This window comes from Ursus americanus, chromosome 25 (genome assembly GCF_024610735.1).
Source record: "Ursus americanus isolate L20-20 chromosome 25, mUrsAme1.1.p, whole genome shotgun sequence".
NCBI lineage: Eukaryota > Metazoa > Chordata > Mammalia > Carnivora > Ursidae > Ursus > Ursus americanus.
The window spans coordinates 18,530,522-18,556,347 of NC_142151.1; the positions used below are offsets into that span (position 1 = coordinate 18,530,522).

At 37.4% G+C, this 25,826-nt stretch overlaps 1 protein-coding gene across 1 annotated transcript in view; it reads right to left on the minus strand.

Annotated features, from left to right (window-relative positions):
• Window positions 1-754: 754 nt before the first annotated feature.
• PLCZ1 (phospholipase C zeta 1) overlaps window positions 755-25,826 on the minus strand; it is a 47,296-nt gene continuing 22,224 nt past the window's right edge. Inside the window, exons 5-12 of the mRNA XM_045781377.1 lie at window positions 22,801-22,950; window positions 19,478-19,708; window positions 17,900-18,047; window positions 13,647-13,763; window positions 12,395-12,567; window positions 5,268-5,400; window positions 1,625-1,774; window positions 755-840 (exon numbers count right to left, since the gene is read on the minus strand). Of these exons, the coding sequence (XP_045637333.1) occupies window positions 755-840; window positions 1,625-1,774; window positions 5,268-5,400; window positions 12,395-12,567; window positions 13,647-13,763; window positions 17,900-18,047; window positions 19,478-19,708; window positions 22,801-22,950 (1,188 nt within the window). The remainder of the gene's footprint in view (window positions 841-1,624; window positions 1,775-5,267; window positions 5,401-12,394; window positions 12,568-13,646; window positions 13,764-17,899; window positions 18,048-19,477; window positions 19,709-22,800; window positions 22,951-25,826) is intronic.

Sequence of the window (25,826 nt, forward strand, 5' to 3'; positions counted from 1 at the left end):
CAGTTAGTAAGTCAAAGGGCTGGTTCTGGTGAGAAGCCCAGCCTACGAAACAGCACAGGAATCTCATCTTTGACCAAAGACAATCTTCAAAGTACATTTAGCACAGATTCAGAAATAGTGTGAATTCAGAGATCTAAGCACAGAAGTCCGCAGAGTAGATCTCTTTTACAGATATGGAGATTGAACACTGTTTGACTGCAAATCAATTTCACAGGCACTCATAAAAATGTCTGTGTAATTACAGAGCACCAGATCCAACGCCCAGCATCTAAGAACTAGCCTGAGAAGGGCTAATTACTGTCTAGGATATAAAAGGGCACAAAGCACCTGGGAATCTAATTCCAGTTCACTACAACATGCAGCAGTGGGTGTCTAGAAGTTAAAACACTCTTAGATTTCACAGTTCTTTTTACCGATAAATATTTGCCAACGTATCTTATATAATCAGACATATTTTAAGAGCGTGTAAGTTCTACTCATTTAAAATGATACAAGCAAGTTGCAAGAGCAGCGTCCGTAGCCGAGGGGCGGGAGCACTGGGTACAAGAGCGCCACATTGTCGGGACCCTCGGAACTGTTTTGCTTTCTTTTTTTCCACTGTTCTATGTTGCGTATTAAAGAGGGATTTGCTCAATATTTCTGTTTTTGTAAGTATGTTGCTTTATGCTTTTTAAAAAAGAAAAAAGGTGTAGGCATTCCTTGTGGCTGTTTTATTACGATGTCCAGCTCACGATAGGTCAGGCACTGTTAGTCGCTATCTGATGTACCACACATAAATAAAGAGGGCAGCAGGCTCCAGACTCTCGCCCAGCTTGGAAAACAGAGGAACACGTCGGTAACCTGCAAAAGGAATCATATCTAATTAGGACAATAAAAATAAATCCGCAGTGTTCTCGATAGTGCTATGAAGACTCTATCTTTACTAAGCATATGTCAAAACTATAACTGCATAGTTATATTCGTCCTGTATATTAATTTCCTACAAAAGAGAAACTATCTGAAGTTTCTATTCTGACTTCTTACTGCCTAACACTGAGCACACAGCTCACACTTCTCCTCCCTCAAAGTGCAGTGTGCTAAATTAGCCACCTCCCTTCTGCTTCACAGAGACTCCGTTTCCGAGGTACAGCTCAGATGGTGCTAGAGAAACACACATGGAGACACGGTAATTGGGGGCATAGTATCAGTCACCTCCGCAAGGGGACTGCAACATAAAAGTGGCCCTGAAAAGAGTCAAGGAAGGATGGTCTTGGGCTCCCAGGCTCCTCTTGGGCTGGAAAAATGAGTCACTGATTCTCCCTTCTCTTTGATGCCCATGCTTTATTTCTTTGTGGTAGTCATGACTACTCCTCATTGAAACAAAGGAGCAATGGTCCATGTAAAGAAATGCTCATACATGCCAAGTTTGTCTAATTTCTCTTCCTTGCAGTCCCAAACCACAATGCCACCTTCCACATGAGAACACACTTCTATAATAGACCCCTGAGAGAGAATATGTGTCCGTGCATAAAATTTCCTTTACATCTAACTGTCATGGGTAGAGCTATTTGGTGTATCAATGTGGGTCTTTGGTAAATGTAAGTTCTAATTGTTAGCATAATCATCTTACTCTTAGGAATATTACCTCTGTTCATGCATAGAACTGGTAAAGTATATTGGCCAAGAAATTCATTTCCGGTTATTAAACCTTGATTTTCAACAACAAAACGCATCAGAGCCAATTCTGGCACCTGAATAATGAATGTGAATGTTTCATTCCATCTTGGACAAAAAGCTGAAATGTAAAGGAAGATATCGTCAAAGAATCATAGACACTATCTCTAGGGAGTAATGCATAGTATCTGTTCTCTGAAATTTTTCTTTTCAACACTTAGTAATATTAATAGCTTATGTTTTAGAGCACTTGAATTTTTCATGCATCCAATGAGAAAGAAATAATAATGACAGTAACAATAGTTATTGGGTTTTTAGTATTGCTGGGCAATATGATATGAACTTTAAGTAGATAATCTCATTTCATCCTTACAACAAATCCATCAGGGTTATTACTATCTACATTTACAGATGAGAAAACTGAGCCGGAAAGATGTTACGTAACTTCCTCAAGGTTTCAGATACATAGCCATTAAGTGGCAGGACAGGAATTCAAACATATGGAGTCCTATTTCAGAGCAGAAACATTTCACCACTAGGCAATGAGACTGCTGTGTCTAGGCATTGTCCTAACAAAGGAGTTAAATAACATCATTTTTCTATACCGGCTCCCGTGATGGGAAGAGCTCCATAGACAGTTGTTGGCCTGAGAGCTAAGTGCTCCAAAGCCAGCCTTTGATCCTTCTTTTGAATAAGTGCTCATTTTAAAGTCCCAAGTTGATGAGTCATTTAGAACTCCAGCAAAATAATCATCCCAAACAAAAATCTCTTGCCAAATAAGAAATCCAAATTGTGTCACAAATCATCCAATACTTAAATATAATTTAATGGAATCAATAAATTCACATTCAGATCAAATATACAGTCTACTTAGATTCAGAGAGAAATAATATGCATTATTTTCACGTACAAAGGTAATGCTATGCTTGCTATGTCAATAGGTTTTGTTCTTTGAGTTACCTTTCCGGAAGCATTAAAGAATTTGTGGCTAATTATATTTTCTGTTTTCTGTGGTGCAGCTATGGTCACAAGCACACATTTACCAGATAGTAATCCAGGACGCAGTCTAAGCCCATGAAAATATTAAACCAATTGACTCATGTTGGTATAACGAATGTATTGCCTTGCCTTAAGAAAAGAAATAATTCCATGGAGTGCAGGGGCAGGTCTAAGAGTCAATTCCTTATAGACACTTTAAAATGTCTGCACAAAATTCTCTCACACACGCATAGATGATATATATTACATGAGAAAGCCCTTTCAGCTGAAAGAAGAAAGAAGAAAGAAAGAAAAAGAAAGAAAGAAAGAAAGAAAGAAAGAAAGAAAGAAAGAAAGAAAGAAAGAAAGAAAGAAAGAAAGAAATGGAGGAAGGAAGGAAGGAAGGAAGGAAGGAAGGAAGGAAGGAAGGGAGGGAGGGAAGGAGGGAGGGAGGGAGGGAGGGAGGGAGGAAGGAAGGAAAGAAGGAAGGAAAGGAAAGAAACCAGCATACCAAATTTGGTAGTTATAAATATAATTTTCTCGGGCATGACCAAAACTGAAGAATTACTTCCACACCTTATCCAAATGCGATCTTTTTCCTTCCAGACTCTCAGTTCTCTTATTACACTACAATTACTCTAGTAGCTCAGCCATCTTAGAATCCCACTTGTCCAGCTCTCTAGACTTTTATTCCTGCTAGTCTTCCTCATACACGTCCTCCACTCTTTTTCTGATGCCATGGGCCTTCTTTGACTTCAATTCCCCATCCTCTAGCTATGAAACCATATCCTGACTCGATTTTGTATTTCTCATTTCTCTCCCATATACTTCTTCCCACCTAATCTGCAGAAACAATCTCTCTGAAGCTCAACTATGTTAGTGCTATATCCCTGTTAAAGACTTTTAATTTTGTTCATTTTCTACGGAAAAGCAGTACCTAACACCTTATCATGGCTCTCATGATTTTCCATGACCACCCCCAACATAACTTTCTCATTTTATCTCACACTAATCTTTAAGTACCCTGTATTCCACCCATCTTAAATTCTGTATTTTTCCCTAGCATATTTGAATTTAGTCTTCTCCAGGTTTTAGGGCTCATATTATTCCTTTTGCCTTCAATGCCTTCATCCTCAATCTCTAAAAAATTCTATTCATTCTCCAAGAACCATCTCCAAATTTGCTCGTTCCACTACAATTCTCGTAGTTTCTTAAAACACTAATGACTCTATCTTAAATCTTATTGTATCTCACCTCCCATACCAAACTGAAAACGATCTACAATAGGGTTGTGGGGGCATACATAATAATACATTTAATAAACAGAGATTTTAAGTTTTTTGATACTTATCACCAGGCTTCTAATAAAACAGGTTCAATATTATTAGATAAACCAAATTTAATTTCTGTAGGAATATTTCCATTAAACCCAGGGATATAATCTAAATTCTAACGGAAGCTAGAATCATATTATAAGGGGTGCACTGAATAAATAAATGTTCTGTACATTTTGTCATGAAGATTCAAGTAAGGGGATGAAGAGAACAAGAGATAGGATACTATAAGCTTCCTGATGTAAGCAGTTACCATTTCCTGAAACCGCCCTTGTAGTACGCCTTCAACGCTAAGGCGTACAAATAAGGCAGTGAGTCATCACCAATATCCCTCCCCATAGATAACCTAGGATGAAGTAGCCAGAACTTCCCACATCTTTTTTCCATACTCTTTGCACCAGGGGGACTCTGGAGGACTACTCGTGGTGTCAGTACAAAGGGCAGATGGTGGATATTATTGGAGATTATCACCCAAGAAAAAAAAAGACTAATACAACTGACCTGTTTTTCTGTCGGTGCCATTTAACCCGGCACATATTTCCAGACTCTGAAATGAAGCCTGCTATACTTTGAGAATATGCACCCAAAGAAGATTCTAGACTCAAGAATCAGTTCCAAGGTCTCCTCCAAGGTGACCCTGACTAAAGGTCAATCCCAGGAATCTACACTTTACTGTCCTTAATGATTTCAACCTCAACGAAGGTGTGACGCTGTCAGTCGTGTATTACATAAAACATCACGGGATGCTGGAACTGAAAATCTTACCCAAGTCATTTCTTCCATTCCTACATTTCCCTTCTGGCAAAAATGACTGAATTATGAATCCAAATATTGTATGAGTAGGTTTCTATGGCATCCTTAGCCAGAGCCAAAAGCCACAGACTTTTGATCTAAAATAATTCAAACAGTGAAATAAAAATGGGTAACATACTATATCAAATAATCATACGTTCTTTATTTTACACAAAGGCTAGAAGCTAAGTAGGTTTGCAGCCATCAAAATGTCCCTTTAATTCAGCAATACGGGAAGAGACATAAAAAGGAGGTCAAAGTGAAAAAAAATAGTAATTTTTCAGCTCAGTTAAATTTTTGTATCTGTAATCTGAAAATATATCAAAACAGCACATTGAATCATTATCAAATTGTTTTTACTGCATATAACACTTTGCTCATCTTGAACCTAATGCAAAGCCCTTGCCTTACGAATAATAAAGATGCCTCTAAATTCTATCAACAGATAAATTTTAAGTTTTCCAGCCAGAAGCCTAGTAGAAGTTCAGTAAAAATATATTAGGAGCTCACCATTTCTTTTAATTACACGAGTCTGCTGTTTCACATGATCATTTGGAACACCAAAAATTTCTAGAACCACTAGTGTGTCAGCTTTGTTAGATGATGAATGGTAACTGGGAGGTAACTGGATACCACTGATGAGCTGCACAAAAATATTTGAATGCAAAACTTTAGCAGGATATCAAACCGCATAATCCCATAATTTCAAAATAAAATATGTGTTCTAAAAAAATGATAGACTCTCAGTTCCCACAAAAAAATTAAAAGTGGAATATAATGCAAATTTTAAATTTTAACTTTTATCCTCAAGTGTCAGCAGGTGAATACTAGAAATATGTCTACATTATTCAATTTTACCAATATAATTACAGTAAAATTCACATTGTGTGAACTTTATAGTTCAACATATTTTTTTTTTTATTTTTAAAGTCTTCGTTATGGTTGTTATAAGGCGTTGCTTGAAAGTATTGTTATAATCATAACTGTAATTCAGGCTGAATTACTCTGATAACATGAACTATCTTGAAATTCATTTTGTATGTAAACAGCCAAAAATTAGAAACAATAATAATACTACTTCTGAAATGTAAGAAAAAACACTGCATAATTTCCTATGACAACATTTTTTTGATAGTATAATTTATATGTTTGCATAACTCATGATAAAATTTCATAGTATCTATTATTGTCAATATTATCATAAGTAATGTGAGTCTGACAAAATCAATGATCTCGTACGTATATTAGGGACTGGGTATCAGAAGAACACTTACAATAATTAACAATAGTTTCATTTAACCATGTATTGGTCAAACTAACTGACTTGAAGCAAAATTTTGTCTTACTTTAGGGAACAAAGTCCAAAAAAAAAAACCACTATTTCAAGTGTACTAATTTGTAAAATATACTAGTATAAAAATTAAGGCATAATTTCAATTTCTGAAGATTATAATAAAGAAGAACAAAATAAATAATTGAAAAAAAAGAAAGAAAGAAGGAAAGAAGGAGAGAAAACAAAGAAAAAGAAACAGAAAAAAGTGCCAACGTATAATTTTTCCTTTCCTATATCCACACATTATAACATTAGCTGGAAACCAGAGTGACTGTGCAAATATTTAACAACTATGGAATGGGTATTGATCAATCAGCATAACTAGACATCAGGGTAAATAGAACATTGGCCATAATCAATAAGTACCCTGATACCACAGCCTCCCAGCTGAATATCTCCTCCATACCAATATGGAGAAGGTTCAACTTTGGTGCACTTGGTGTCCAAAAAAAAAAAAAAAAAAAATTGACTAAAAAATAATAATAATTGAATGTGAGAACTGAAAGAGAATTTAGAGGCTATTATTCAAATACTTTCTACACTCTGATTCACAGAGCCCTTACAGGGGCCACCACAGAGATAGATGTCAAAAAAAAAAAAACCCTTGATGGTCAACTAGAGTAACTCTATTGGCCTTATGCGTAAGATTCTGAACTTAAAAATGGTTGTATCATTTTTATAAGTTTGAAAATGATTGACCTAATCCAAAACTCTCAATTTGCAGATGACAGAGATCAAACCAGAAATCTTGAAATGTCTTCATCAAGGACATAAAGTAATGGCAAAACTAGGTCTCTTGATTCCCAAGGCATGCCTTCCACAATTTGTATAAGTTGTAATCAAAGCTCTCCAGGATGATCAAAGCAAGAGAGAAGGACCCACATGGCTATGGCAGCAGTTTTCCGGGAAGAGTGTTAATCCTGCCTGTTTTATATCATGCCACTTACATCCCTATATGAGACCGTTCAGAAGCAAACAGGTGGCATCTGTAAACATCTGCGCATGCTAGTTATCTTCCATCTTTGCTTCCTCAATAAAAGAGCACATCTGTTCTCTTTACTACTCTTAACTTGAAAATGAAATCATTCAATTAACTTACACATATTGAGCACAGACTTTGTGTCAGGCACTGTGGATAAGACGTGAACAAAACACAGTCCATAACTTCCAGGGCCTCGGACAGGTCAGGAAGAAAGACAAGCGCTAGTAAGTAAACAATTACGGCATACCTCATGTTATGGAGCTTTGTTTTACTCTATTTTGCACACATTTCATTTTTCACAAACTGAAGTTCTGTGGCTATTCCGCATCGAGCACAGGGCACCGTTTTCCCGACAGCAGATGCCCACTTCATGTTTCTCTATCGCATTTTGGTAATTCTCACAGTATTTCAAACCTTTTCACTATTATTATATTTCTTATGGGGATCTGTGATCAGTGATCTTTGATGTTACTATTGTAATTGTTTTGGGGGTGCCACCAACGATACCCACATAAGACAGCAAACTAACACGTGTGTGTTCTGACTGCAGATGGGGTGGAAACAGCAAGAGAACTACAATCAGAAGTGGAGCCTGAAGATGGGACTGAATTACTCCAATCTCATGATAGAACTTGAACAGATGGGAGTCGCTTCTGGTGGATAAGCAAAGAAAGTGGTTTCTTGAGATGGAATCTACTCCTGGTGAGGATGCTGTGACGACTGTTGAAATGACAACAAAGGATTTAGAAGACCGCATCAACGTAGTTGACAAAACAGTGCCACAGCCACTCCGACCTTGAGCAACCACCACGCTGATTGGTCAGCAGCTACCCATGTCCAGGCAAGACCCTCCCCCAGCCAAAAGACTGTGCCTCGCTGAAAGCTCAGATGATGGTCAGCCTTCCTTAGCGACCAAGTATTTTTTATTAAAGGATGCACGTTGTTTTTTTTAGACCTAATACTATTGCACATTTAATAGACTATAGTATAAACATCTGTCATGCTCCGGGAAACCAAAAAGCTCATTTAACTTGCTTTATTTTGACGTGCACTTTACTGTGGTGGCCTGGAACCAAACCAGCGATATCTCTGATGTAGGCCTGTATAATACAGCGGCATAGGGTAAGCGTCTGCAAGGTGTTATGGAAAAACAAAACCACAAAAAGAAGCCTAACTAATTTAGTGTAGGAAAAAAAAGCTTCCCAAAAGAAGTGACCCTTAAGTCTTGAAAACTGAGTCTAAATGCAACCGGCAGGTGAAGGATGGAAGAATGATCCAGTCAAAGGGAAAAGCATATGTAATGCATGGAGGTGTCATATGGTTACAGAATAAGGTGCAAGACTAGAAGTGCTGAGAGATGGGCCTAGAGAATTAGGCTAAGCCCTAAGAAAGCAAGCAGGACGCCCAAAGAAACATTAAGTAGGCATGATGAGATTAGCCCTGGAGCACGATGTCTCTGAGCAACTTGTGGATGATGAATCAGGAGGACTGAAACAGGCAAAACCCTTAGGAGGCCAAAGGAATAAATGTGATGACAGGTAACAAATTCCTTAAAAAGGCAGGGGGGTGGGGACGGTGGCAAATGGCATCAGACCAAGGGATTGGATAAGGAAGACATTTTGAATCAATAAAATTTAGAGATGGGACATGGGAAGTGACAGATGTGGAAGAGAGGAATGCTTCCCAATTTTCTAGCCTGAGCTAATTAACACAATGAATTCGGTGCAGTTCATTGACATTTAAAGAAAATAAGATTGGACTAGGAAGGGATGTTCAGCCTTTAATATGTTAAGCTTGACAGAACAAGGATTAAACAGGTAAGGATGTTTAGTAGGATATTTAAAATATGTCTTTACATTCCAGAAATAAAGTCAGATTAAAGATTTGAGTATTGTTGGTGGTTGAAACCATGAACGTATATAAAAGGACACAAGGAGAATATTTAGTTTGTGATGAGGATTAAGAAAAAGACTTAGCCTAACAGACACATGAAAAAATGCTCCACATCACTGGGCATCAGGGAAATACAAATCAAAACCATGATGAGACATCACTTCACACTGGTCAGAATGGCTAAGATTAACAAGTCAGGAAACAAGAGATGTTGGCGAGGATGTGAAGAAAGGGGGAACCCTCTTACACTGTTGGTGGGAATGCAAGCTGGTGTAGCCTCTCTGGAAAACACTATGGAGGTTCCTCAAAAAGTTAAAAACAGAGTTACCCTATGACTCAGCAACTGCACTACTAGGTATTTATCCAAAGGATACAAAAACAGTGATTCAAAGGGGCACCTGCACCCCAATGTTTACAGCAGCAATGTCCACAATAGTCAAAGTATGGAAAGAGCCCAGATGTCCATCAATAGATGAATGGACAAAGAAAATGTGGTGTATACACACACACACACAGACACACACACACACACACACACACACACACACACACACACACACACACTGGAATACTACTCAGCCATCAAAAAGAATGAACTCTTGCCATTTGCAACAACATGTATGGACTAGGTTGTACTATGTTAAGCAAAATAAGTCAGTCAAGGAAAGACAAATACTATATGATTTTGTTCATGTGGAATTTAAGAAGCAAAACAGATGATCATAGGGGAAGGAAGGAAAAATAAAATAAGATAAAAACAGAGAGGATGGCAAACCATAAGAGACTCTTTACTCTGGGAAACAAATGGAGGGTTGATGGAAGGGAGGTGAGTGGAGAGTATGGGGGAGCTGGGGGACCGGCAGTAAGGAGGGCACATGATGTAATGAGCACTGGGTGTTCTATGCAACTGATGAATCGCTAAATTCTACCCCTGAAACTAATAATATGCTATATGTTAACTAGATTGAATTTAAATTAAAAAATTTTTTTAAAAAGAAAAAGCCTTAACAATGTAAATACTTCAGAGTCAGGTAGAGTAAAGGAGCCCACGAATTCAAGAGAGAAAGAATCAGTTGAGAAGAGAAAAGAGAGGGAGGGGAAGCCCCAAACGCACCGCAAGGAGGTTTGTGAGGAGTAGGAGGGGACCTTCCAAAGTGGCTGATTCATCCCTTTTTCTCACTAGAACAGCAACTACAGCGCCTAGACTTGGTGTTTAGAACAATGCAGCTTTTTGTATTTTTTCATTCACGCAAGAAGGCAACAGGGAGACACTGGTTCAGATGTGGGAAGATGTTGAAATACCACCCACCTTATAGTGCTGAAGAGAGCAACGGACATTTAAAGGTGCTAAAGGAAGTCAATGGAACTTAAAATATTAATGTATACTTTCTAGTTTATATCATAACCAGGAAGAGGGTGCCTGGGTGGCTCAGGCGGTTAAGCGTCTGCCTTCGGCTCAGGTCGTGATCCCAGGGTCCTGGGATCAAGGCCCGCATCGGGTTCTCTGCTCATTGGGAAGTCTGCTTCTCCCTCTGTGCTCTCTCTCCCTCTCTCTCTCTCTCAAATAAATAAATAAAATCTTAAAAAAAAAAAAAAGAATGCCAAAGTTATGATAATATTTTGCCAAGTAAGCTTGATGGACAATATTTTGCTGGATTCTAGAACAAGTGCCCACTAATTGATTTGCGGCTGCATCCAGTGCTGGAGGCAATTTCTACCTACATGGCCCTACTTTTCTACCCTATAGGCCCCTACTCTTAGAGTCACAAAATCTGGGGGATGTGTGTGGCTCAATCAGTTAAGCATCCCACTCTTGATTTTGGCTCAGGTCACGGTCTCACGTTTGTGGGATTGAGCCCCACATCAGGCTCTGTGCTCAGCACGGAGTCTGCTTGTCCCTCTCCCCACCCCCTTGCTTGCACTCTCTATCTCTCTCAAATAAATAAAACCTTAAAAAAAAATTAGAGTCACAAAATCCCTAACAACCAAGAAAAAATTCAGCTACGTACTTCACTGATACTATTCCCTTTAGTGGCCAGGATCATTTCTGTCTCATTGAACTTTGCTCTACTCTCTTTCCACATTAATCTCTGGAAAACAGCAACATCTCTTAAACCTCTATTCTCAGCCAGGACAAAAAGGCTAGGGCCGGAAGTGGATGAAAGTGGTCCCCCCAGTCCTGTGACATCAGGACAGTAAAGGAAGGAGCCGAGAGAGGAGGCTTATGAAGGGCATGCACTCTGGGCTGGAGCGTCTCCTGCGCTCTGACTGCCAGGGCACCAGAGCAGGGAAGCTCTCACCAGCCAGCACGGCCAGTGGCGCTCCCCTCAATCAGAACAGCAGACACGAAAATCCTCACCAGCGACAGCAGTACAAGGACCGAAATTCCAGAACAGAATCTGAAATGGTTCCTATGGTTCTAGGAGCAACGAGCTAAACCAAGAGAGGAACCAAAGAGCTCTACCCACCCAATTCGCTGCAAACCACAGGTACAGATACAATCTAAAATAGAATTGCTTATAACTAAGCGGAGAGAGGGAAAGCTAAGGGCTTTTTGGAAGATTCAGAGATATTAAAAAAAAAAAGGAAATAAATATAGCCCTTAGGTTTTAGAAGAATAAGAAAGTTTTCAAAAAGTGTATGCTATTGGAAACAATAAATTTTAGACAACTAAATATCCAATAAAATCACACAGGATCTAGTAAGACAGGGGTGGGGGAGGGGAAGTGTGCTGGGTAGAACACAGAAATAAAAAGGAAGCAGGATGACGTAAATAAAAATTGGAGGGGAGAAACTGATAATGCAGGAGAAAAATGCACATCTACATTAGAATCAGTAAAGAATAAAATCAAATACGAAGGAAAACCAAAGGCAGAAAAAAGACAGTGATAGAGGTGACAGGAATTAGTAAACACGCAGGCAGATACTCAAGAAAAGCATATGGATAACTTTTGGTTTCTAAATATTAATCAAAGAATATTCAGAGACAAGGGGCAAAGATCTGGAACTGTGAAAGTCTAATTCCGGAGATTAATGAAAAAGCAAAGAGCTCCTAAAATTTGCTAGTAAAATTCTATAAAGTTAAGGAGGGAGAGAGTCACATATCCACGTGGGTAACTAGTGGGCTGAACTCAGACTTCCTTATCACAATATTAAATGCCTAGAGACAATGGAATAACATAGACTTTGGAGAGGAGAAACTTTCAGCCTCAATATTTCTATTCACAAGCAGGTAATCATTCATGCAAAAAGTCAACAGAGAGATTTTTCAGATATGAAGAGGTACTGAAACACCACCCACCTATAATATCGAAAAAGATGAACGGAAATTTAAGGGACATTAAAAGAAATCAGTGGAACTCAAAATATTAATGCAGACTCTCTAACTTATATAATAACCCCCCAAAAAGAAAAAGTTATTCATCTTACCCTTATCGTGAGTGTAACTGGATCAACGTCTTTGGGTGTTTCATTTGGATTAAACTGTGTTTCAATATCTCTTAGGAATTGTGGTTTCAAAATATATCCAGAACCACCATTATCCAAAAATTTCCCGTTTTGAAGATCCATAGGCAGACCAGGGGTCTGGAAATTTAAGGCCACTGTGAGAAAAAGAGTGTTTTGATATTGGCAGGCAAGAGAGGGTACAGCTAAAGAAACACAGTTCAAAGATTCACTGAAACTGAATCGTGGATTTTATATGCCCAAACATTTTAAGAGCCAGCATCATTAGCCAAATAATTCCTGATTTTTAAACATGTCTTCTTGCCATGTGTGTATTAATGTATGAAGGTGAGTTTTAATTTTTAAATTATTTTATGGCTTTGAGTTCTGTACGGATTACAGAGTAGCAACGCGCAGGTCAGATGACATCCAGGAAATAGGAGAACAGAGAAAATCAGTACGCTTAGTGCCGAAGAAAAGACACCGAGTATATTTTAAATTATCAGGTCCAAAGAGATACTGCTATCACTTGAAGAGAAAGTGAGACACAAGCAGAGTAATAATTGCTGTTAAAGTATAGAAGTCCCCCCATAGAGGTTGGTAAGTAGCCACTATATGCGGTACCATCCTCCACACCCCTCCACACCCCCTCACCCACCTATCCTAACCCCACTCTCTCCCTCCCTCCACAAAACTATGGGCCGTGCCACAATCCAGGAGCAGAGGGGTTCACACCTGGTACCTTCCGACTGGTTAGTGCCTGAGCTGTAAGAGTTAATCAATTGGAATAGGGAGAGACTGGTAAAGACAAGTAGCAGAGCTACGTAATCTCATTCACTTTGCGATACTGTGAATGCAAAAGCCGGTGTAAAGTATAAAAGGTAGAGGTCTCTTGATTCAAAGAGGCCCTTAGCATATCTTTCAAGTGAAGGATTTGATATTCACTGTCCTCTTACATCCATTTTGATGTCTTTTTTCCCTTCCAACACTTCTTATGCCAACTCCTCATGAATTTAACCTCCATGCCCCTAACCCTCACTTAGAGTTACCCTCTCTCACCCATTTAGGAATAACTTCAGCTCTTGAACCCAATGATCCATCATTATTGCCTGACCCCAAAACACCCAGGGCCAAAAAAATCTAGTTGGGAAACTCTTTTCATAAATCTTTCATTAACTCACAAAATGAACTTTTTTTATCTTATTTTTGCAGAAACTCAATATTCTATATAACATACCCATTTGACAACCTATATTCCAAAATTCTTGAGGATTAAAATTAGAGGAGTTTGCTCTTGTTGCTTTGGGATAAATTCTGGTAATGAACTTCCTGGTGTGAAGAATAAACTCCTGGGCTAAAAAAATATATATTAGAACATTGTGAAAGATTTCAAATAAATTACATAAACTGCTATGCTTCTATATAGTATATAATTCTACGATTGTTTCAGTACTTTGATATGTATGTTTTAGCAAAAATATTTTTTTAGCAAAAATATTTGCAATTCGTGGAAATCAAAATAAATCCAAGCCTTTGTTTGACAGTGTAATTCACTGTTATTGACAAGTTAATAATCTTTATTACACAATTTTATGTATACTAATCACTCAAGGAAAAAATGATTAAGTTATATATTTGCTTTTAACATCCAAATTAATCTCCCTTTGACATTAGAGTATATAAAATTCCCAAATAAAATGCATCCATCTTTTAAAACAAAAGTTGTATCTTTCTCTGTTTTTTTTTTTTTTTTTTTGCTTTGGTTTTCCCATTAGGGCAGAAGCACATGTCAGTCATATAAAGATATATAATGCCATCCAAATTAATCCAGTTGAATAGCCAACAGATTCTCGGGGTTGAAAGGGATGTTAAAGTTATTCAGTTGCGCTCCCAACCCTAACCACCGCGACGTCTTTCCTCAAAATTCCTTCAGTCTCTGTTTGCATCTCTCCATTGAAAGAGAACTTGCTACCTCCCAGTGCAGCAGTCCCCCCTTATCCATGGTTTCGCTTCCCATGGTTTCCGTTACCTACGGTCAACTAGGGTCCGAAGCAGATTATCCTACTTCTGACAAGTCACCAGAAGTTTGCTAGTACCGTAACAATGCATCACAACGCATGTATCATTCATCTCATCTCATCTCATCTCATCTCATCTCATCTCATCTCATCTCATCTCATCTCAATGTAGGCATTTTATCAATTCATGTCATCACAAGAAGGGTGAGTACAGTACAATAAGATATTTTGAGAGAGACCACATTCACATAACTTTTATTACAGTATATTGTTATAATTGTTCTATTTCATTATTATTATTGTCGATCTCTGTGCCTAACATAAATTCAACTTTATCATCCTTATCCATATATATATATTTATATATATAATAAAAAACATAGTATATATAAGGTTCAGTACTCCACAGTGTCAGGCATCCACTGGGGGTCTTGGAAAGTATCTTTCATGGATAAGAGGACTACTATAGTTCTGATTATTTCAAATGTTTTCCTTACTCATATAAAGTCTATACTTACAGTACACACACACACACACACACACACACACACACACACAGAGTCCACTTCTCTATTTTTTTATGTTTCTACTTACCTATTTTTGTAAGTTTCTATTTCTATATGTTCTATTTAAATCGCTTGAGATTCAAAACTAATTTGTACCCTTTACCATTGGACACCCTTCAAATTTTTGAACACAGATCTCATGTTTCTCCAAGGCTTTTATTCTTTCACTAAGTGAATCCTGTTCCCACAACGACTCCTGCTAATATGGTGACCAGTATTGGGAGAGACGGTTACTGCCTATGGGCCACTACATTTGCTGGTCAAACTGGAATAGAATTGATGCCACCCTCATTCCCCATATTATTCTTTAGGAAGCATTGTCAAGTAAAAAATTATAATTACTGAAGTTAATTATTATAATTAACAGCAGCTCTCAATTTTAGAAGTTATACACTCCTTGAGAGAAAGTTTATTTTGAAGCTACTTGTGTATAAAGACACCATGCGTGTCCATCTGTCATGATCCCTTACCCAGCCCTAAACAAGATATTTATCTTTTGCTAAGATGTGTACTCTTCTGGATCTTAATTTTTCCTATCTACAAAGTGATAAACACAAATGATCACTAACGACCCTTAGCATAATATGAGCTTGTTACTTCTGAAATTGACCTTTAGAAATTAAACATGCTATGTTATTACAAATGCAATTCATGTTCATTTTAGATAAATGAGAAAATCAAATAATAAAAAATAAGAAATAAAACTATAATCTCATGACTTAATTAATAAACAGTAATCTCTTGGTATATATCTTTCCAATCTATTGTCATATGTATATTCTTATTTTTTAATTGAATCATACTGTTTTTTCCCTTTTATAAACTTCCATTTTTTTACTTAAAAATAACATAATAATCATTCCGTTTCAATAATATGCACCTACTACATTATTTTTAAATGATTGAAAAGTATCCACGAATGTGAAAAGTTGTTTCTTATTTTTCTGCATTACAAAATTAGTGACGTTTAAGTTTTTAATAATGATGGCCATTCTGGGCTCCTGGGTGGCTCAGTTGGTTAAGCATCTGCCTTGGGCTCAGGTCATGATCCCAGGATCCTGGGATCGAGTTCTGCGCTTCTCTGCCCTCCCCACCCCAATAAATAAATAAAATATTTTTTAAAAATGCTTTTAAAATGATGGACATTAGAGTACACATGTCCCCACATCATTAATTATTTAGTATTGGCTTTTGGTACAAGAAAAATGCTCTATACTCTTTCCAAAGAAATGGTGATGATACATTTTATGACTCTACTCAGAACTGCCCAGTGCCTTTTCAAATTTTGAGCAAGTGTCTAATACAATGTGAGAATTATAACAACTTTTGCTGTGTCCAGAGGGCTTGTCCCCTCTAAAAACAGCAAAAACTATCCAATAGTTTGAAAGAATAGAGACTAGCAAAGTAGGTCATTCAAATTCAAACTTGGTTGACAATACTCACAGTAAGAAATATATTTTATATCACACTCAACATACAATACACACACATAATTGTTTCATAAAATAATACTCTTATTGCATCTCTACTGTATTATTCTATTCTATTCCATTTTATTCTACTCTATTATTTTAATGGTGATTCAGACTTACTGAACTGATTTTTTTATCATAATCTACATCTTAAAAAACAACAAAAAGGCCCTAAAATATCCAGAGTCAGTTTGAAGAGATGGGCTGAAGTGCATCTCAAAACCCTTGGGCGCCAGTGGCCAGCCCAAAGAGGTTAACCAACAGATATACCAGAATCCACATTTCCAAGCAGCCAACAGCTGTTTTGAGTCAGTTGTTGCTGATTTCCCTGCCACGGTGTTTCTACACGGGATGGTAGATCGCATTTTTTAAGGAGGACTTGGAGAGTCACTTGACTGCTGGGTTAACTGCCCATCCCTTTTTAAGGTGAGGTTATTCCTCACCATACAAGCTGAGAAAAGGGTAGAGTCAGCTTCTCATTCTCTTTCCAAGGCCTTGTTGCATCTTCGGCTCTAGCAGACAGAAATGCCACCTCGGGTTGAGAATCAGAAGACAGTGAAAAGAAGGTGCAGATGGGGCGCCTGAGTGGCACAGCGGTTTGGCGTCTGCCTTCAGCTCAGGGCGTGATCCCGGCGTTATGGGATCGAGCCCCACATCAGGCTCCTCCACTATGAGCCTGCTTCTTCCTCTCCCACTCCCCCTGCTTGTGTTCCCTCTCTCGTTGGCTGTCTCTATCTCTGTTGAATAAATAAATAAAATCTTTAAAAAAAAAAAAAAAAAAAGAAGGTGCAGAGACTAATGGTACCACTGCAAGTGTGCAGGGACAGTGCACACTCTGTCCAGCCATGTGGCAGCCGGGCCTGGAGGTCGCGTCCTCCTTCTCCCTCACCTTGGACATACAGCCTCGAGGTCTATTTAATTGTTTGCCTCAGGTGCCTACTGAGTCCACACAGTTCACTATGGCTCCCTCTACCATGAGCCTTCATCATCTCCTCCCTACAGGGACTCTCACCTTTACACTGTGATCAAAGGCATCCTTCAGAAACACAGAGAGGGTGGTGTGACTCCTGAGATTTCAGTCCTGCTCGCCTTGGAGTCTAGGACTAAGTTCACATTTCTTGTGATTTGGCCTGCCTGCCTCGCAGCCTTGTCACTCCCCGCTCTCCTCTACTAACAGCTCACCGGGGCCCCGCCCACAAAAGTGTCACCCTGGACATTCTCAATCAAAATCTCATGACGTGAAGAAGTTAATAAAACAAATTCTGTGAAATCACTTATTGTGACCTGAGGCATACAACCTTTTTAAAATTACAATAAATATGTTGAAATTTTATGAGAATATAGTTTTTATAAATGTCATTGACCAATCTTGACACCTTTGCAGTGAATAAAAGTTGTTTAAACACTTCGTCTGCTTGAATCATAAGAATTTACCTTTCAACTTTGAAAGTTTTCGGGCTTCTGACTCCCCAATAGAATTACTTTCATTAAACTGCTGATACAATCTTGAATGCCGAAAGCTTCTGAACTTCTCGGCTTTGGTATAAATGACAAGATCAGATAGGGCCATAGCCACTTTTACCTTTGTGATATAAAAATAAAATGCAATAATTTCATATTTTGGCAATAAATCATTTGAAAAATTCCTTTTCGAATAAAGGAAATATGTTTTCAGATCAATTATATGAGTCTTTTCATAATATTATCTCCTCAAAAACCATTTGGAATGGGTCAATCTGATTATTTTTCCTGATGATAGTATTGAATGTTAACATGAGACAGCATACATCTAAAATCCCGCTAATGTAGTATTGAAGATGACAATTACTACTATTTCCTTTTTCCCAAAGTTCTGTTTATTCTCGTGGATTTTACACCTTGAGGATATTTAGTCATGAGTAGATGTATGTCTAGTGTGATCTAACATTTGGGAATAACTTCTGCTGTAGGGTACACGTTTGTTCTTTTACATGCTAGCATCTAGACTTTCTACACTTCTGCTAGCTCCTTCCCAAGTTTTGTTTTGGGAAAACATTCCATGCTCAAGCTCAATCCATGGGCTTAAGTATGGATAATGTGCATCAGGCCCGGCTAATCAGAGCTTTGCAGTTCCCTAGCAATAGCGGTTGACTCTGGGCTCTGCCCACCACTGGATTATAGCCAATGCACAAAACCTTTTGCTTGGTAATCAGAGAGATAAGTAGGTCTTCCATTGGATTTGAGCTTGAAAGCATATGAAGCTAAAGCTTTGCGAAGTTTTGCACCAATGTAGAGGAAGTGGGTCCAAAGTTGGAGAAAGAAAGTTCTGTGGCCTTTGCTTGAGATATTATACCACGTCATTCCTGAAATCTGAACCCCTTTCCCTGAACTTTTCATTGATGTGGGCCAATTAACTAATTCACATTTTACTTAAACCAGCTGAATTAGTTTCATGTCACTTGCAACTCAAGATACCTTCTTTTATCATGCTAATTTGTATACTTATAATACTCTATATTATAACAGTGATTTTCTTGTCTCTGACAGTATGGTCTCCTTGAGGGCAGAGATATTATGTTGTTCATTGTTCGTATTTTGTACATTGCACAATGCCAAGTACATAAAAATGCATAATATTGGACCATTGAGAAAACATTAAAAATAGCCAGGAGCACTTGGGTGGCTCGTGAGATCAAGTGCCTATCAGGCTCTGTGCTCAACAGGGAGTCTGCTGGAGAGTCTCTCCCTCCCTCTCCCTCTGCCCCTTCCCCCACTAGTGCCCCACTCTCTCTTTCTCTCAAATAAATAAATAAATCTTAAAAAAAAAACTAACACAGGAAAAGATATAACTTTAAAATTTTCTTTTCCCATGTTAATTTTTTCCAAACAAGTTTTAAATGATAGACTAGAATTTTTACAAGGACTATTTTATAAAAGATTTTTCCCTCAAAAAAAAAAGTTTAATTCTCCACCAGTAAGAAAATAAAACAACTTTTCAATCACTTGTAAGATTTTCACAAAGTATCGTCTCACCCTCCTTCTCCTGAAAAGTGGTAATCCAGTTACAAGTGTTGCCCTTGGCTCCTTTTCGGAATTGTCTTCTAAAACAGCCAAAGCTTGTGATTCTTTGACTTCATCGTCCACATCTTGATCTGTCTCTTCATATTCCTCTACCTGACCGTGCTTATCAGAGCCTTTTCTTTCACGGGTTTCCCTTAAGGAGCCTATTTTCTTGTTCCTAACTAATATTTTGAATTTTAATGCCTACAGAAATGATTTGAAAGAGAGATACGATTACACATTTGCAGGGAAGTTTGCATTCGAACAGTCATTGAAAAGTCTTTCACAGTGTTTTCAGTGAGCCCACAGTAGTAAAATGTGTAAGAACTCCATCTTTTTCCATACTCCTATAATACCTTAATAGAAATCAGTGATATTAAGGTATTGACCAAAATTCACCCCAAAATAAGCCTGTTATGATTGGGACTTACTGTGGCTCCATTTGTTTTACATTCCACAAATTCCTACTATTTTTAAAAACTGGCATACATGAAAATTATATGTGTGTGTGTGTATATATATATACACACACATATATTGTATGGATTTATGTATAATTTATATATATTTATTTATAATACATTTTATATTTTATATTTATATATATATTAAAATCCTCGAAATGCTATAAAAGAATGTTACAACTTTTGGTAGTAAATGCTTCAGATCATTAATCTGTTATTCAACATTAAAAAGTATTCAATGAGATCAGGTATTCAAAAATGTCTATTGTAATATTTGACACCTAGAATAGACTAAATTTAAATTAAAGATTTGCAAATCTTCTTCATATTTCAACTGTATTAGCCACAAGCATCATCAACTTAATATTTCCTGTACGTCAAAACTAGGAGCATGGCAAAATTGACCATCAGAGTCACTCGCTCTAAATCCAAAGACTTCCAGTTCCTTTCTTTCCCTTGTTCAACCCTGCCCTTTTCAACTATTCAATTTATCAACATACTTTTTCTTTTTTTTTTTTTTTTAAGGTGGCTCCACACCCAATGTGGGCCTTGAACTCACGACCCTGGGATCGAGAGTTGCATGTTCTACTGACTGAGCCAGCCAGGCACACCTATGAATGTTCTTATTAAATGCCTGCTGTGTTTTCCATATAATGCTGCTGAAATCTGGACGATGAAATACAATTCTTTTCTTCAAGGAGCTTTGATTTGTCCCTTCTCTTTACTATCCTTAGGTACCCACTCAAATTACTCCATCACCTTAGGTCTTCCCTCTATTACTATGCACCTTCCATGACTCTCAAATACGGAGTTTACCAAAGTGCACTACGCAACCCCATGCATCAGAAGCATCACCTGGGCTCAGTCAGTTAAGCATCTGACTCTGATTTGGCTCAGGTCATGATCTCAGAGTCATGGAATCGTGCCCTGAGTCGGGCTTCACACTGAGAAAGGAGTCAGCTTGAGATTCTCTCTCTCCTTCTCCCTCTGCCCCGCCCCCATTCTCTCTCTCTCTATCTAAAATAGGTGAATAAATCTCGAAAAAAAAAAAAAAAAAGCATCACCTGGAGTGCTTGTTAAAGGAACAGCTTCCTGGGATCTACTATCAAAATTGAAGAATCAGAACCTTGAGTTGTAGGACTGGAATTATGCCTCCTTAACAAGCCTCTAGGCAATTCTTTTGTACCCCAGTGACCAAGTGAGGAATGAGAAAATGACTGTATCTCTAATTCCTCATTTACTCGTTGGAAAGCATCTCCTTACTTTAGTACAGAAGCAAAATCGTTAATGAAAACTCATATCTGGATGCTAGAAAGTTGATTTATAAATAACAGGAGGAGGATTCCTATTCCTAGAAAACTAAAAAATATTATAATTTCTTGAATTAGACCATTAAATTAAACCTTAGATTATATCTTTGATTAGATTGGTATAATTGAAACATTTTCTGTCTTTTCTTTCATAATTGAGGCATTTAGTCATGAGCATTCTTATGGGGTGAAAGAGTCACAGTTTTTCCATCTGTTCAATTTTTTTTGTTCATCTCAATGTTATCATGAGTCCTATACTTCGTCATTACCCGTGTCACAACTTTCATCTTTAAATTTTCCACTCATCTAAATAAAATAAGGAAAAATATGAAGGAAAATATTCAAGTATTAAAAAAACACTGCTCTACATACCAAAATGATGACACGTCAAATGCAACTATTGATCGTTAGACAATACTATCCTGTCATGCAAAAAAAAAAAAAAAAAAGTTCATTCATTTATCACCTGATGAAATTTGGGGTGAGGAGAATAGGCTGGCAGAGGAAACTAAGAAAGACTGGCCAGAGAGGGATGAGGAAAACCTAAAAAATATGGTATTACAGAAAAAAGCGTTTCAAGGAAAGGAAGGAGTCTTCCCAGTATTTAATGTTGTGAAGGAAAGAAGTCACATGGTGACTGAAATAGGTCTGTTAGAATTTACTGGTAGGAAAGTCTCTGATGACAATGAGATACTTACTGAGGTGCAGGTGGAAGAGGAAGCTCGTTAGGTTGTGAAAAGATGAGAAAGTGGAAATTTGGGTTGAAACAGAGAATAATAAAGAGATAGCTGAAGAGAGATCGAAATCATGAAACTAGGGTGGGGGTGCTTTTTTAAACCAAGTATTTGAGTATGCTCAGATGAAGATGGAAAGTGTCCCATAAAAGAAAGGGAAACTGGAAAGAGCAGATTTAAAAAAAAAAAAAAAAAGAAGGGCGCCTAGGTGGTGCAGTCAGTTAAGCATCTGACTCTTGGTCTTGGCTCAGGTGGTGATCTCAGTGTTGTGAGACTGAGCCCTGCATGGGCCCACTCCCTGCAGTCTGCTTAAAATTCTCTCTCCCTTGCCCTATGCCCCTCCTCCCAATCTCTCTCTTTCTCCTTCCCTCCCTCTTAAGTAAATAGATAAATCTTAAAAGGAAAAAGGGGGGGAGACCTGCCACCAGATGCTAAGGAATTGGACATGGACTTTATTAACAAGCTAGATCTTTGCCTCTTTCTTAGCCTTTGCCTATAAAACATACCAAATTCCTGTGGCCTAATATTAACTGACTTGAAATTTTGGACATATGGACACACAATAAAAATGTGAGTTTTTACATATATCTCTATATATTCTCTTTATCAACATATATTTACCTAGATGCTCACGGGAACATTTCCCAGGCAACACATTGCAAAGATACGCCTCTATACATAATCAAAACTAAGCATTTTCATTGAACTCTACCCAGTTTACGGATCAATGTAATAATGACATGCTTTTTCTTTTTTTATTAACCTGAGCTCCTCAGACAAAATGTTACCTGTGGTGAAGGTAGTTTGTCTGGAAAATCATCAAGCATATCAGAAAGCAAGGCATCTCCAAAAACAGACTGCAAAATGTCTGCCATCACTTCTTGTTGGGAAGGGGAGCAGTGATTTTCTAAAGAGAGCACCACTGGGTAGTCAGATGTCTAAAAAATTAACCATTACTACGGTTATTGATCAGAACTCCTCAATAATTTTAATGCAATTAATAGAAACAGTTAATCTATTTTAAAACTTACATTCAATGTTCCGTACTTTTACAAAATAAGTATTCTTTAAACTGAAAGTACTTTTGAGTTTGACATAACAGGGAACATTAAATCTGTATAAAAAGGAAGATTATTACTATTTATACTATAAATATAGGAAACAACTGAAGCATCCAACAGTAGGTATTTGTTTAAATAAATTATGCCACGTCCATTTAAAGGAATGATATAAATCTGCTGAGAAGGAAGTAGAGCTATATATTCTGCTATAGAAAGTTATCCATAATATAGTCTTATGAGGAAAAAAACAAGTTGCTAAAGAGTAAAATTCTCCAATTTAATGTTTTAAGCATATATATTTTGGTTTATTATATATATTTATTTCCACTTTTTTAGTTTTAAATTCTATAATCAAAACTCATGGTTTTATAATTAGAAACATAGATAAAGATATAATAATAGAGAGAATCTATTAAATAAAAATGACTTTACAAAGATATTTTTTGCCCTTTGTCACCACTGTAAATTTGAAATGGGTCACAAAATGGAGAAAACAACATTCATTTTGGGGTCTCGTTTAAAATTATTTTATTTTGTTTCCTATATACTCATCAGGGCACAATTTTACCAACTTGTAAACAAGCCAAGGCTTGCAAGGTCTGTTGTATTATCACCAACCTTTGAATAGGAGATACAATATTAAGCCTTTTTAGTGTGTATTAGTTTCTTGAGGCTGCTGTAGCAATCGGCCACAAACTTGGTTGCTTTAAAGAACCGAAATTTATTCTTTCATAATTCTAGGGGCCAAACTTCTAAAATCAGTTTCACTGGCTAAAATCAATGGAGCAACAGGCTCTAAGGGAGATCTATTCCTTGCCTCTTACATTCGTTAGCTTGTGGTCATATCACTCCAATCTCTACCCCTCATCTGCCTGTTGTCTCCTCTTCTGTGTGGCATTTGAGCCCACCCAGCTAATCCAGGATAATCACCTCATCTGGAGGTGTTTGATTTCATCTATATGCAAAGACTCTTTTTCCAAATAAAGTAACATTGACAGGTTCCAGGAATTAAACCTTTGTGGGCCCATATTCAGCCTACTACAATAACCTCATACAGACTCACATACATATATATCCTAGTCTAATATGAAAACAACAGTATAAAATTTTTCCCAAATATAAAAAGTGATTTCAAGAATAAGCAAAGTGATGGCCTAGCAGACAGATTTCTCAGCCCCTGACACTCAGTGGGGAAAGCTCATCTTTTTTATTTCTAGACCAAAGTTTGTTTTAAGGCTCACCTAAGAATCATACTTCTGTTGTATTTTGTCGTGCTTTATCATGTTGTGTTTTGGCAATGTAATTCCCTTAAAAAGTTAGTCTCCTCATATGTTTGCTTCTAATGAGTAACATGGGCCAGTAACTATACCCCAAATTTTTTCCTAGTCATAATTATCAAGTCTATTTTATTTTATTTTATTTTATTTTATTTTATTTTATTGCTCTCTCTTCCCCAAATTAATGGTGACTATCTTGAATAGAAAATTCAGCCTTCAAAGAGGAGAGCACAGGCAGCAACCTCTGTGATCTCAGCCACAGCAACTTCTTGTTAAACATGTCTCTAAAAGCAAGAGAAACAAAGACAAAATGAACTATTGGGATTTCCTCAAGATAAAAAGTTTTTGCACAGCAAAGGAAACAGTAGACAAAAGCAAAAGACAACCGAAGAATGGGAGAAGATATTTGCAAATAACATATCAGATAAAGGGCTAGTATCCAAAATCTATAAAGAACTTATCAAACTCAACACCCAAAGAATAAATAATCCAATCAGAAATCGACAGAAGACACGAACAGACATTTCTACAAAGAAGGCATCCCAATGGCCAAGAGACACATGAAAAAGTACTCAACATCACTCGGCATCAGGGAAATACAAATCAAAACCACAACAAGATATTATCTCACACCAGTCAGAATGGCTAAAATTAATCACTCAGGAAACACAGATGTTTGTGAGGATGTAGAGAAAGGGGAACCCTCTTACAGTGCTGGTGGGAACTCCAGCTGGTGTAGCCACTCTGGAAAAAAGTATGGAGGTTCCTCAAAAGGTTGAAAATAGAGCTACCCTATGACCCAACAATTGCACTACTGGGTATTTACCCCAAAGATACAAATGTAGTGATCCAAAGGGGCACCTGCACCCCAATATTTAGAGCAGCAATGTCCACAATAGCCAAATATGGAAAGAGCCCAGATGTCCATCAACAGACAAATGGATAAAGAAGATGTGATATCTATATACAATGGAATACTACTCAGTCATCAAAAAATTGAAATCTTGCCAATTGCAACAACTTGGATGGAACTAGAGGGTGTTATGTTAGGTGAAATAAGTCAATCCAAGAAAGACAATTATCATACGATCTCGCTGATATGTGGAATTTAAGAAACAAAACAGAGGATAATAGGGGAAGAGAGGAAAAAATAAAACAAGATGAAATCAGAGAGGGAGACAAACTGTAAGAGACTCTTAAGCATAGGAAACAAACTGAGGGTTGCTGGAGGGGAGAGGGATGGGAGGATGGGGTAACTGGCTGGTGGACCTTAAGGAGGCCATGTGATGTAATAAGCACTGGGTGTTATATAAGACTGAGGAATCACTGACCTCTGTCTCTGAAACCAATAATGTATTACATGTTAACTGAATTTAAGTTAAATAAATAAATAAATAAGAATATACACAGATATTATATATATCTGGCTAAAATCAATGGAGCAATATAGAATATATAAATATAGAATGGAGCAAC